A 12,620-nucleotide genomic window follows, 5' to 3' on the forward strand; every position below is an offset into this window, starting at 1 on the left:
ATATTATTGGAAATCACCCTGTCTGTCACGCCACGATTGGTGAAACTGCATCAACAATAAACGTTTACTCAGTGTTCCTGCGCCGTTTATTGGAAATTAAACATAATTACCTATTTTAAAATACATTGCAAGAGTCTTGAAAAGACTGACAAAGCATAAAAACAATATATATTTTGCATTTATTTATCCGTACACTTTATTGAAATTCATTATTTCAATTTCTTAAAGCTGATATATTCTGAGGAAGCATAATGCGTTGTACTTATCTTTGTTTTACAAATTTTCAGATACTAAAATAAACAGAGTGCTCTCTACAATGTTAGTGGAATTTGGTCAATAAAATCAATAGTTATGAAAGTGCTTCTCTGAATCTGAGACTCAATAAACGTCACACTATTTTCCTTCGGGAGCGGTGAACAACACGTCAATCAAAGGGCCCCGGAAGTTGATTGGCTAATTCCATCAGCCAAAGGTGTGGTTACTGGAGGTTCGCGGCCTGGTCGTCGTTGCTACGTGAAGTGGAGCCTGAGTGGTAAGTACAGTATCTCACTGGGTAAGTTGTGCTTTTGTCCAAAGCGGTTGCTGAAAGCGTTTATTTTGAATCAAATTAGAAATTACACCAGTTTTCTAAGCTGCTTTGACTGTGGTTTGTGTCATCTGATGGAGGCCTATGGGCCTCGCGGCGTTGGAAATGTTATTAGCATTGGTCTAAGTAGAGGTAACTTAATTTTGTGAATGTTATCAGATGCCTCGGTGGTGACGTGAAGGGTTTGAATCCACCAAAGTATTTTATTTCATCAATATAATGAGCCCACGAGCACTACGTTGCTGTTTTTTTTTCCTTTTGCGTTATTTACTTTAATATTTGCTATTCTAGAACATGGAACATTACAGTACAGGAACAGGTCCTTCGGCCCACTGTGCTATGCCGAACAAGCTGAAAAGTAAAAATCTAATCCCTCCTACCTACACCATGTCCATATCCTTCCATCTCCCTCACATTCATGTGCCTGTCCAAACATCTCTTAAAATCCTCTCATGTATTTGCTTCTACCACCATACCAGGCAGCACATTCCAGGCATCCGCAACTCACTGAGGGGGAAGAAAAACTTGGCCCTTCACCTTTGAACGTTGAAAGGTTGTTACCTGTCACCCTCAATACGTGCCCTCTGGTATTAGACATTGCAACCCTGGGAAACAGATACTCCCTATCTACTCATCGATGCCTTTCGTAATCTTATAGAACTCTATCAGATCTCCCCTCAGCCTTTGCTGCTCTCAAGAAAACAGCCCACGTTTGCCCTGCACATATGCCCTCGAAACCAGACAACATCCTGGTAAACTGCTTCTACACCCTCAATAAAGCCTCAACATCCTATAGTGGGGCAATCAGAACTGTATCTAATCCTCCAAATGTGGCCCAAGAAGAGTTTTATAAATGTGCAAGCTGACCTTTTGACTTTTGAACTCAATGCCTACTCTTTTTTTTTAAAAAAAGGAACCATTCCAAGAGCCTTCTTAACCACCTTATTGACTTGTGTAGCCATTTTCAAGGAGCTATGGACTGGAAACAGTAGCGGTCTCTCTGCTCAGCAACACTGTTAAGGGTCTTGCCCTTAACAGGGTACTGTCTCCTTGCATTTGCTCTCATTTATTTGGGTTAAACTCCATCTGCCATTTCTCTGCGAATATCTGCAACTGATCTATATTGTTCTGTATTCTTTGCCAGTCTTCTACACTATCCACAACTTCACCAATCTTGGATTCATCTGCAAATTTATAATAACTTATGCTATTTTATGTATTACACTGTACTTAAGCTGCAAAAACAGCAAATTTCACAACGTGTAAGTGATGATAAACCTGATTTGAATATTATTTTCCACAGCATTAACTTCCTTGTCTATGGTAGAAATGATGTTAAATGGTTACCTTAGAATGGGTTGAAAGTGGTCATGGTGGAAATTATCCTGAGCTAAAAGGTTTAAGTGATATTCATTGTTGAAACTCTTTTTTACCTGGAGTTGCTAGAAACATGGCTGGTTAAGCCCTCATAACAAGCCAGTGGACTCAGCGGTGAGTTAACCACCTTTCTTGAACTCCATACATCTGGGATCAATATGACTTGGCTCCTGCCAGACTGGAAGAGCCAGAATGTTTCAACCACTCGCACCCTAATCTGAGCGAATGCTGTGTAAATCCTGCCCATTTGCTATTACCCGCCAGCAAGAAATAACAGATTCTACACTGCATACATGTATAGGAAAGGTGTATTTATGAATATCATGTAATCAAATGGTTATTACAGGGGAAAAAGAAAATAAAAGGATCCAGTATTACTAAAACAGTCAAATGTGCACAAAGTTGGAGCTCGGATCTTCCAAAAGCTGGAAGTATCTTTGTGCTCAAGGAACCAACTGCTGTTCACTGATCACCAATAGAAGCTTCCACCTTGGACTCCATTGAATTGCACATTCCAGATGGATTGAATCCTACCGCCAGTTCTTTCGATCTTCTCTCTCCATCTCCCACTGATAAAGCCTCGACCCCCCCTTAGTGTCCACCGCAAAACCTCCACCTAGCTTTCTCTAGAACCTTCTCCCAATTCTCTCATCCTGATTGGCTGACCTGGCTTTCCTAAGCTAAACATCACAACCTCTTACTTTAACGGTGGCCTAAACGCTATCAGCAAAACACTCTGCTTCTACAGAAAACTATGAAATGAAATATCCCACAGCATTAGCAGTGAAATCTTAACTAGGGCATTACATTAATATTTTTCATAAGATTTATGACAGAGAAGGCATGCCATATCAGTGAAAATGAGGTGCAAAGCTCATTATTTGTTCCATGTTATGGTTTTTCAAGTGTTCTTCAAGGTGGCTTATTTGCCTCTAGGACAGCACAGCAGTGTTGCAGTAGCATAACACTTTCTAGTGGCAGTGATCAATTTCCCACAGCTCTTTGAAAGGAGTTTGTCCATTCTTCCCACGACCACGTGCCTTTCCTTTGGGTGCTCTGGTTTCCTCTTAGTAAGTTATGGGCACGCTATGAGGGAGCCAGAAATATGGGGACACTGATAGGCTAACCCCAGCACGTTCATGGAACTGTGGTCATTGAGGCAAACAATGCATTTCACTGTAAGTGTCAATATAGCTTTACTTGTCATATGTAATCTTTTCTCCCCCTTTTGGGAAACTACCATGCATTGATTGGGAGAGTAAATACGCTGAACCTAGCAAATTCTTCCATTTCTTAAGAGCAAAGCCTCTTCAGTTAATATCATAGTCATACAGCACAGAAAGAGGTAATGCTAAGGCAATCAAGTACATGAATATACTAATCATCTATAATCCTATGCTTTGATAATTCAGATGTTTCTCCACATGTTTAAAAGTTCTGAGAGTACCTGCCTTTATCACCTTTTAAGGAAGTGTTCCAGATTTAACTGGACTCAGGGTCCCCTCTAAATCTATGACTTACTTTGAACCCATGCACGTGGCCCTAGACACTGCTGCCTTGGGATTGTTTGCTCTCTCTCTATGCCTGTCATAATTTGACATGGCTCTGCTATGTGGAGACTTACCAGGATCCTGTATGTATTAGAGGGCATGTGCTGTAAGAAGATGTTAGACAATCTTGGAGCTGTTTCCTCGAGAGAGGAGTTCCCAACCTTTTTTATGTCAAGGACCCCTGCTATTAATGTAGGGAATCCCTGCTCTAGAGTAATGGAGGCTGAGGAAAAGCCTAATTGTTTATCAGGTCTATCTATGACACATAGGTAGAAGAGATGCTGGTGTTTTTTTTTCCCAACTCAAAATGTGTAATACTAGAAGGTAAGGGGGGGGAAATTCAGTGGAGGTACACAGTGGTGGCTATTAGGTATGCACTGTCAGGATGGTAGAGAAAAATGTAAAGAAGGTATCTAAGAGGCCCTTGGGTTGACACAATGGATTTCCAGAGCAACACCTACAAAACGCTGGAGGGCCTCAGCAGGTCAAGCAACATCTTGGAAATGAATAAATAATCAACGTTTCGAGCCAAGACTGTTCTTCAGAACTGGAAAGGAAGGGGTAAGATGCAAGAATTAGAAGATGAGGGGAGGAGAAGGAGGCTAGCCAGAAAGTGATAGGTGAAGCCAGGTGGGTGGGAAAGGTAAAGGGCTGGAGAAGAACAAATCTGATAGGATAAGAGAGGAGAGTGGACCATGGGATAAAGTGAAGAAGGACTGGGCACCCTGGGGATAGTGGAGGATAGATGGGCAGGTGAGGAGAAGAGGCAAGGGGGAGTATAAGAGGAAAGGGGAGGGGAAGAATTACCAGATGGAGAAATTGGTGTTCATGCCATCAGGTTGGAGGCTACCTAGATGAAATATGTGGTTCATCTGCACTGATCATGGCAAAAGAGGAGGTCATGGACCAACATGTTGGAATGGGGATAAGAGTTAGAATAGTTGGACACTGGTATATTCTGCTTTTGGCAGATAGAGTGGAGTTGCTCGACAAAGCGGTCTCCCAACTTGTATCAGGTCTCACCAATGTAGAGGACGACGCATCAGGAGCAGTGCCGTCAGATTTGCAGGTGTAGTGTTGCCTCACCTGCAAGGACAGCTGGGGCCCTGAATGGAGGGCAATGGGTAGGTGGGCATTTGGAGGGAGGGAAATTAGTGGAGAGGGGTGAATGGACAAGGGAATCACTGTGGAAAGTGAGGTGGGGGGGGAGGTAAAGATGTGTTTAGTGTTAGGATCCATTGTTTCCAGATAATGGAGGGAAGCATATGAAACATATATAGGAGAAGGCATTAGATATTTTTAGCTTAATTAGTTTGGCACAGGATCTGGGGCTGAAGGGCCTCTTCCTGTGCTGTATTGTTTGTGCTTTATCATTGCAAGGAGAACAAGCCCAGTCTCTCATAACTCAAACATTCCACCTAAGGCAATATGCTTGTGGCACTCTCCGGTGCAATTATGTCCTACCCATAGTATCTTGATACAATTAGTAACATATCACCATAATGGTCATCATTTATATCGGTGTTGCTATCAGTCAGTTTTTTTAATATTTTGATAACATTATTGATTTAATCATAAATGCTACTGCTGTTATGGCCTCCCTTGCATTGGGAAAATTGAACATTGATTTAGCCATTATGTTATAGAGCAGCAAATCATAAACCTGAGATTCTGCAGATGCTGGAAATCCAAAACAACACATTCAAAATGGTGGAGGAAATCAGCATGTCAGGCAAATCTATGGAGAGGAGGAGAAGATGGCGACATGACGCAGAGCGCGCGGCCTCTCCAGTGAATGATATCTGTATTTGTCAAGTAGGATGCCGTGCACAATCTTGATTTGATGGAGACAGACGTGAGAGTACGGAGGAACATCTGGAGAAACTTCTGAAATGCCCGCTTCACGGCCGCTGCTACTGTGCAATCGAGAATCTCCAGAGGGGAAAGCCCCAAATCCTTGGCTTGGCAGCCAGGGCCGGGGTTGAAGCGCTCAGCAGAGATGGTGCTCGGTGTCAGAGGGCTGGTTGGAGGTTCGAAGTTTTCGGATGGACTCAAGAGTCGGCTGTGGTCGGGTGCTTCCAGGGTGCTGCATCGGCAAGTTTGTGGCGCTGGAGGTTCATGGCAGGGAGAGTTTTCTTCCTTCTACCGTCTGCGTGAGATGATGGGACTTTCGAGAGACTTTGAGACTTTTTTTTTTACTGTGCCCATAGTCTGTTCTTTATCAAATTACGGTATTGCTTTGCACTGTTATAACTATATGTTATAATTATGTGGTTTTTGTCAGTTCTTTTAGTCTTGGTCTGTCTTGTGTTTCTGTGATATCATTCTGGAGGAACATTGTATCATTTCTTAATGCATGCATTACTAAATCACAATAAACGAGGACTGCGTGTCCTGATAATCTCAACAAAAAAAAATGAATAAACAGCTGATGTTCCAGCCAGAGACCTTTTATCAGGACTGAGAAGGAAGGGGGCTGATGCCAGAATATTATGGAGCACTTGTTCAACCTGAAGGAGCAATCCTAAGCCGACCTTTGCTTTCCGTTTTAATTATCCATCCCACTCCCTATCTCACACATCTAAGTGTGGCCTCTACATTGTTGCAGAAAGACCCAATGCAGGCTTGAGGATCACTACTTCCACTTGGCAGAGTGCAGCCTTCTGTACTTGATGGTCACTTCTCCACCTTTGGGTACCTTCTTCTTTACAATTAGCAAACTTAACTACAAAGCTCAATGTGCCCTCAGCTGTCACTTTTTATTCATTTGCTCTCACCACATTCGAGATGTTCCATTTGACCCATTAATCCTCCTAAATACCTGCTCTGCAACTGAAACTTCACCTGCTGAGTGTTTCTGGCTTTGTTTTATTTTTTAGATTTACAACACCTGCGGCTTTTTAAATTGCTTTTGCTGTTAGTAACATAACCAATATTATTTTGTATAATCTGAGTATTGTTTTAATCATTAGTCGTCATTAGCATTAATATTGTCTTTAGTGTTATGAACACCATCACTGTAATTGGTGCTGTTTCTCTATGAACCTACAACTAATTACAGCAGTTGTCTCAGTTAAGACAATTTTTGATTTTATGAAATTTGCAATAATACAGCACAGCAGGTGATAGTCACAGCTGAAAGTAAAAGAATGGAATTATTTAGAGAAATCTCGCCAAGCCAGGCACAGTGGACTGAGTGCCAACATTCGATGTCGATGTAATGTAAGATGCATCGTTTTTTTTGTTTGGACACAAGTTTAGTTCTTTACCCTGTAAGTTAAAGATAATGCAGGGTACCTAATGTAGAACTGAAGAAGTATTACTTCGATGCTGCATCAGTTACCCTGCTTTAATTTCATTACTAATTGCTTTGAACTGCAGTCAATAGCTTAAATCTATCCATCTGTAGATTTGTCTACTTGTTCCTTTAGAATGGTGAAAATCAAAACAGAGCAGAGTCATGGTATACATTTCATTGTGAAATAAGAATTATGATTTGATTTTATTCCACATTGCATTATTTTCTTAAATCTTTTCTTCCTTGTCTTTCCAGGAAATAAAAATGATTGAGATCATTTGCAATGACCGTTTGGGAAAGAAGGTTCGCGTTAAGTGCAAGTATCCTTTAAGGATGGTTGATCAATGTAACAATTTTTTAAATTGGGTTCTTTCATGTTCTTCACTGGTGGTTGAGTTGGTGTCTTTGGTGCCCCATTTTTCCCCATTGGTTATGCCTCTGCATCCACAAACATAATGAATACCTCTGTATCCATGCAGAGTCGTGTGTGTTAGATATAGAGGTTATTGTGGTGTACATCTATATAAGGCTCTAACTAGTTGCATGAAGGAAATATAGCTTAACTTCTTGATAACTTGTTATAGTTTCTTATAGTGCAATGTAAAGGGTTGTCCTTTGCATCTATTTCTCATGACGTAAATTTGAACACGCATGGTTTATCAGTGTCTGCAGCTTGAATTATTTTCATAGCAGTAAAAATGATTAGGTGTTGGATTAGATTAAATGCTAGATTAATTAGATTAGATTAATGTTAGATCTATATGGAAAACCATGGTCACCAAAGTCCACATTGGATATGGTACCTAGACAGACAGTAAAAATGTTACGTTTTTAAAACAGACAAAGCAAAAATGTTGGATCTTTCTGCCATCATTCTTTTATCTCTATGGATCGAGAATTCATTTGCTTTAATAAAATAATTCTTTTCTTAGACTAAGTTGCTGAGTTTTATCTTCAACTACTCTTCGAGTTAGGAATAAATTGTGTCATGTGTATATTGTAACCAATTTGCTGTGAGCCATGGCTAACATCATGCTATTCATAGACACTCTTTGTGAAATACTCAAGTTGGAGTCATGCAAACTGCCCACAAGGTAAATTTTCTCACACAGTAGTTTACTGTGGCTAAATTGTGTGTCATCTCCAAAAAAAAAAGTTGCAGTTACTTGCCTGGGCAACTTCTTTGTTCAACCTCTACCCCCTAAAACACAAAGGTGGGAGTTACATGAAACATAACCCGGGCAAGTTTCCCTCAAAGTCAATGCATTTCTGACTTGGATACATCCCAAAAACGAGTAAGTAGAACAAAGTCCGCTGGTGGTCTCATTATTATTCTGCAAAGCATGCAAATCATGTGAAGTTGGCATTGTCTCGCTGTAGTTCTTTCCAATTGGGTTTCAGAAATGTTATTTTTAAAAAGAAAGGGTAGCTTAATGCAGTGTTTTTGTTTGTTGGTATTAAAGAAACATTGGCATCAATTTAAAGTCTTTGTCTATAAATAACCTAATTGTGACTGGCTATAACCTGCTTATGGTTATTGAGTGCAGGTCAAGATAGATCTTAAAGCAGGAAAGACATTGGGGGAGGTGAATTTTGGATTATTTAGATGGGGGAGGGCGGTATTTCCCTGTTTGCCACTAGTGGGTGAAGCAAATGTTTGGTGTGAGGACTGCAGATCAATAAGGACTAACAAGAGTTGTAGTGTTGAGTAAGCTGCTAAGGGGTAAATGGAAGACAAGAAGGGTGAGAGGGTTGTTGGGTGGGAAGACTAGAATGCGACAAGTGGCATTTTGGGAAGAGTGGTGTAATCCATCACATTGAACTCTCTCCATGACCACAAGGAATGTGCCTGTTCCATAACCTAGTTTGCGTAGACACTTGTACTCTCCCATCAGGATTTGGCACATACTTGATGTCAAATCAAATGTCGAATCTGGAATTCTTGTTCTGTCTTTCTTTCATCACCATGGGGAAATGGATGTTGAGCGTGTTTTTTAGGACTATGAGACTCTTATTAATAGGTCTGATGATTTAAACATCGGATATAGCATGTAGTATTATGATTATGGTAATTAAGCTCAAATTCTAACAGTTATTTACAGCCAGGAAATACAACCTCTGGAGTGCCTTTATCAAAAGTTGCTGATTTTATGAATATATTTTCATTAGTTGGGAATGGTTCTGCTGGATCTCAAGATGCACTGATCCAAAGAATTAAAATGACAGGGCTGTACTTTACAGAACTACATCTGGTTTTGGATTTAATTTGATTATAAACCAAGGCCACTTGCAGCACTGTAGGATGGAATGTTTCACATCAATGTGCTTTCTTTCCTTGATGTTTCTATTCCCCAGTCCTGATGATACCATACAAGATCTGAAGAAGTTAATTGCTGCACAAACTGGAACAAAATGGGACAAGTTGGTCTTGAAGAAATGGTGTGTATTTTTACTTGACTTCTATTGGCACTAGTTTCCTTGAGGTCTTTTTTTTTTCTTTATTTTAAGCTCTGAAATGTTCTGTTGACTTCTCTTTCCCCTTTCTTCCCCCCCCCCAAATAAAACTCATCAATATTTTTGACCTCTAGCTGAAGCTGAAACAGTTGTCATTCTGGAGTGATCCAAGTGAAAGAAGACTAGTTATCTAATTTCCTTGTTCTAATTTTATTGTTTTGCAATTTTAGGTACACCATTTTCAAGAATCACGTTCAGTTAGAGGATTGTATCCTTTGCTCTTGTGAATATGCTCAGTTCTGAATCTATAGGTGTTGAGAGTTGCTGGGAGGAGGTGGTTGAGATGGGCAAATCTTTGAAATCAGTACCAGATATTATCAAATTTGACCTTAAACTTTGCAAAATGCTGTCTCTGATGAAGGGAAAATTTCAAAAATTATCCTTAGTAAGTCAAGAATACAGAACTAATTTGAAAATGTGTTTTTATTTGATAATGAAAAAACATTCATGAGGTGGGGTGTCTAAAGTGTCTGGCCCTGAATTGTATTGTCCATCCCTAATCCTTCAAATGTGTGGCATGTTGGGACATTTTAGAGGGTAGCTAAGAATAAGCTTCAATTGGCTAAAGTGGACCAGGGCAACAGCTGCCCTTCCCTGAAAGGTGCCAGTGAAACATTGAAATTTCAATAGTATTTTTGGTAGCCATTATTATCTTTTTGATTCCAGAATATTTAATTATTTGAACTTGAGTTTCTCAGTTGCTGTAGAGTTAGTGGGTTCCCATTATCAATCTGGTAAATTAACTCATATACTGTCATATCTTTAATATAATGTAGTGGATGCTTGAACGTGTTTACGAGGAATTACTGGTACCATGGAAACTTGCTGGACAATTTTGGACACAGTTAAGACTAAAACACATTGCTCTGAGTCTGGGGAAATACATTGGTCAGGTGTTTATATGAGATAACTTCCCCTGAATAGACATGTAGTTTAATGAACAGCGTTGCTGAAACAGATAACTGACATTACCTTTATAGTTCCAGAGTTTATTCAGGGTGCAGAAGAGTACAGTTAGTAGAGCTGTTGCCTCAGTGCCAGAGATCTAGGTTCTTGAGTACTGATGCTGTCTAATTTGTATGTTCACACCATAACTCTGCAAGCAACACACATCAAAGTTGCTTGAATTTCCAGCATCTGCAGAATTCCTCGTGTATAACTCTGCATGCCCAGTTTTCCTCCATCCTGTAGAAGTGTGTGTTAGAACAGTACAAGCCCTTTGACCCATGATCTTGTGCCAACCTTTCAATCTACACTAAGATCAAAGGTCAATCTAGCCCTTCCACGTAGCTCTCCATTTTTCTATCATTGCCTTTCTAAGAGTCTCTTAAATGTCCCTTGTGTATCTGCCTCAGCAACCACCCTCATTCCATATTGTAAGTTAATTGGTCATTGTAACTTATCTCTACTGTATATGTGAATGGTGGATCCTGGGGCTTCAAATCTTGTGTTGTAGGTTTTTGTACACTGTAAAATGTCGCCAGAAAGTTTACTGTGGTATATACTTGTTGCACAGCATTTCAAGTGTGTGCGCCTTAACCAAATTGCCTTCAGATGAGATCCACGATGGAATGAACTTGGAGCTTTATTATCAGTGAAGTGTATTCCAGCCTGAGAAGTTTGCCACAAATAATAGCTTGCGGGGAAATAAGCTTATGGCTTCAGAATGAACACTTGTGCTTTTCTGAACATTACTTATTTTTCTTTAGTTTGGAGAAATTTCTTTGTATTTCAGAGTACTTGATTTCTTTGTCCAATACAAGATGCTTTTAATTTCTGGTGTTTATTAGCAAATAAAAGTGTCGATCTGTGTAATTACGTGCGTATCTATTCCTTCCCATTCTGACCATAATCTCTTCCACTTAGCACACAGTATTAGACTGGATCTTGCCTTGAGTATGCTGCTAAATGGGAGTCTTGCAGTTGCTACAGTTTCCGTTCATTCTAAAATACAAGAATCGCCAACAATCTAACTAATTCAGGAGATTGAAGCTTTTCATGATCTTTGAAGTTTAGAATCTCATGTCTGATTTAACAAAGGTTGGAGGAGGATATTTCATTGCATACGCCCCCCTCTCACAGATCCTCACCCCGTCTCTGCAGATGCAAGTTCATTAACTAGTTTGCATTGTAGCCGGGTATCAGAAAACCAGTTCTGTGTCACATGTTTGAATGGAATTAAAGTGGAAATGTGCTTTACCTTTTGTGTGCTTTATTTTTAATGTGCAGTTACTTGCTTATGCAGCCTGAATTTGACTGGAATTTTTTTTTTGTTAGCCAATTTTTTGTTGCTCAATATTCAAGGATTTTGTTTTGAATAATATATTTTTGATTTTTAACTACTGATATGTTATTTTTAAATGATTGTCACCTACCTGAACTTGCCAAAAACCAGTTCGTTCTTCTCCCCACTGGAACACTAAACCCCTTCCGAACTTGATCTTGCACTTGTATCCATCCTGTTACACAGTCTGCCCAGGCTTCAGCCTGGGATAGCAGAACTTGTGTGTTCACTGGAGTTTAGGAGAATTAGTGCAGAATCCAGAAATTTCTAACAGGACTGAACAATTGAATGCAGGAAGGATGTTCCTAGTAGCTAGGAGTCTAGGGCCAAGGCTCACAGTTGAAGAGTAAAGCCAAGTCTTCCAGTTCCACTGGATCCAAAAACATTTCTCTGTTAAGTAGCAAACCTGTGCTTGCCTCTATTGTCCATTATATCCCGTGTCATATGACCATGATTGTTCTTGGCAAATTTTCCTGTAGAAGTGGTTTGCCATTTCCTTTCTCTGGGCAGTGGGTGACTCCACGCATCATCAGTAGGCTTCAGAGATTGCCTGGCATCAGTGGTCACATAACCAAGACTTGTGATATGCACTGGATGCTCAAATGACCATCTACCACCTGCTTACATGGCTTCATGTGACCCTGATGAGGGAGCTAAGCAGGTACTACACCTTGGCCAAGGGTGACCTGCAGGCTAACGGAGGGAAGGAGTGCCTTGCATCTCCTTTGGTGGAGATGTATCTCCATTCCCCCTTCCCCCACACAGTCTCTACCACAGAAAGCAATTGAATCAAGTCATTTACTAGGCAGTGAGCTGGATGTTCTTGGGGCAAGAGGAATCTTGGGATAAAATCTGGAAGGGGGCAGTAATAGGTCTCAGTAATACAGTACAAAAACAGGCCTGCATAAGCTAGTCTTATTTGCCTCATATCTTGCTAAACCTTTTTCCTTGATTTGTGATAACTAACAGGTTGAAGTATCTAAGTTGTGGCCATCTTGGAACAGTAAATGG

The 12,620-nt window shown here is 40.3% G+C and overlaps 1 protein-coding gene across 1 annotated transcript; it reads left to right on the forward strand.

Annotated features, from left to right (window-relative positions):
• The first annotated feature begins 430 nt into the window (after nucleotides 1-430).
• ubl5 (ubiquitin like 5) lies at nucleotides 431-11,140 on the forward strand. Its single transcript, XM_072248215.1, has 5 exons — nucleotides 431-532; nucleotides 7,067-7,131; nucleotides 9,167-9,250; nucleotides 9,496-9,533; nucleotides 10,880-11,140. The coding sequence occupies exons 2-5, from the start codon at nucleotides 7,076-7,078 to the stop codon at nucleotides 10,921-10,923; spliced, it is 222 nt and encodes a 73-aa protein (XP_072104316.1). The 5' UTR covers nucleotides 431-532; nucleotides 7,067-7,075; the 3' UTR covers nucleotides 10,924-11,140.
• Nucleotides 11,141-12,620: the final 1,480 nt, after the last annotated feature.

Source organism: Mobula birostris, chromosome 32 (assembly GCF_030028105.1).
Source record: "Mobula birostris isolate sMobBir1 chromosome 32, sMobBir1.hap1, whole genome shotgun sequence".
In the NCBI taxonomy this organism is placed as follows: Eukaryota; Metazoa; Chordata; class Chondrichthyes; order Myliobatiformes; family Myliobatidae; genus Mobula; species Mobula birostris.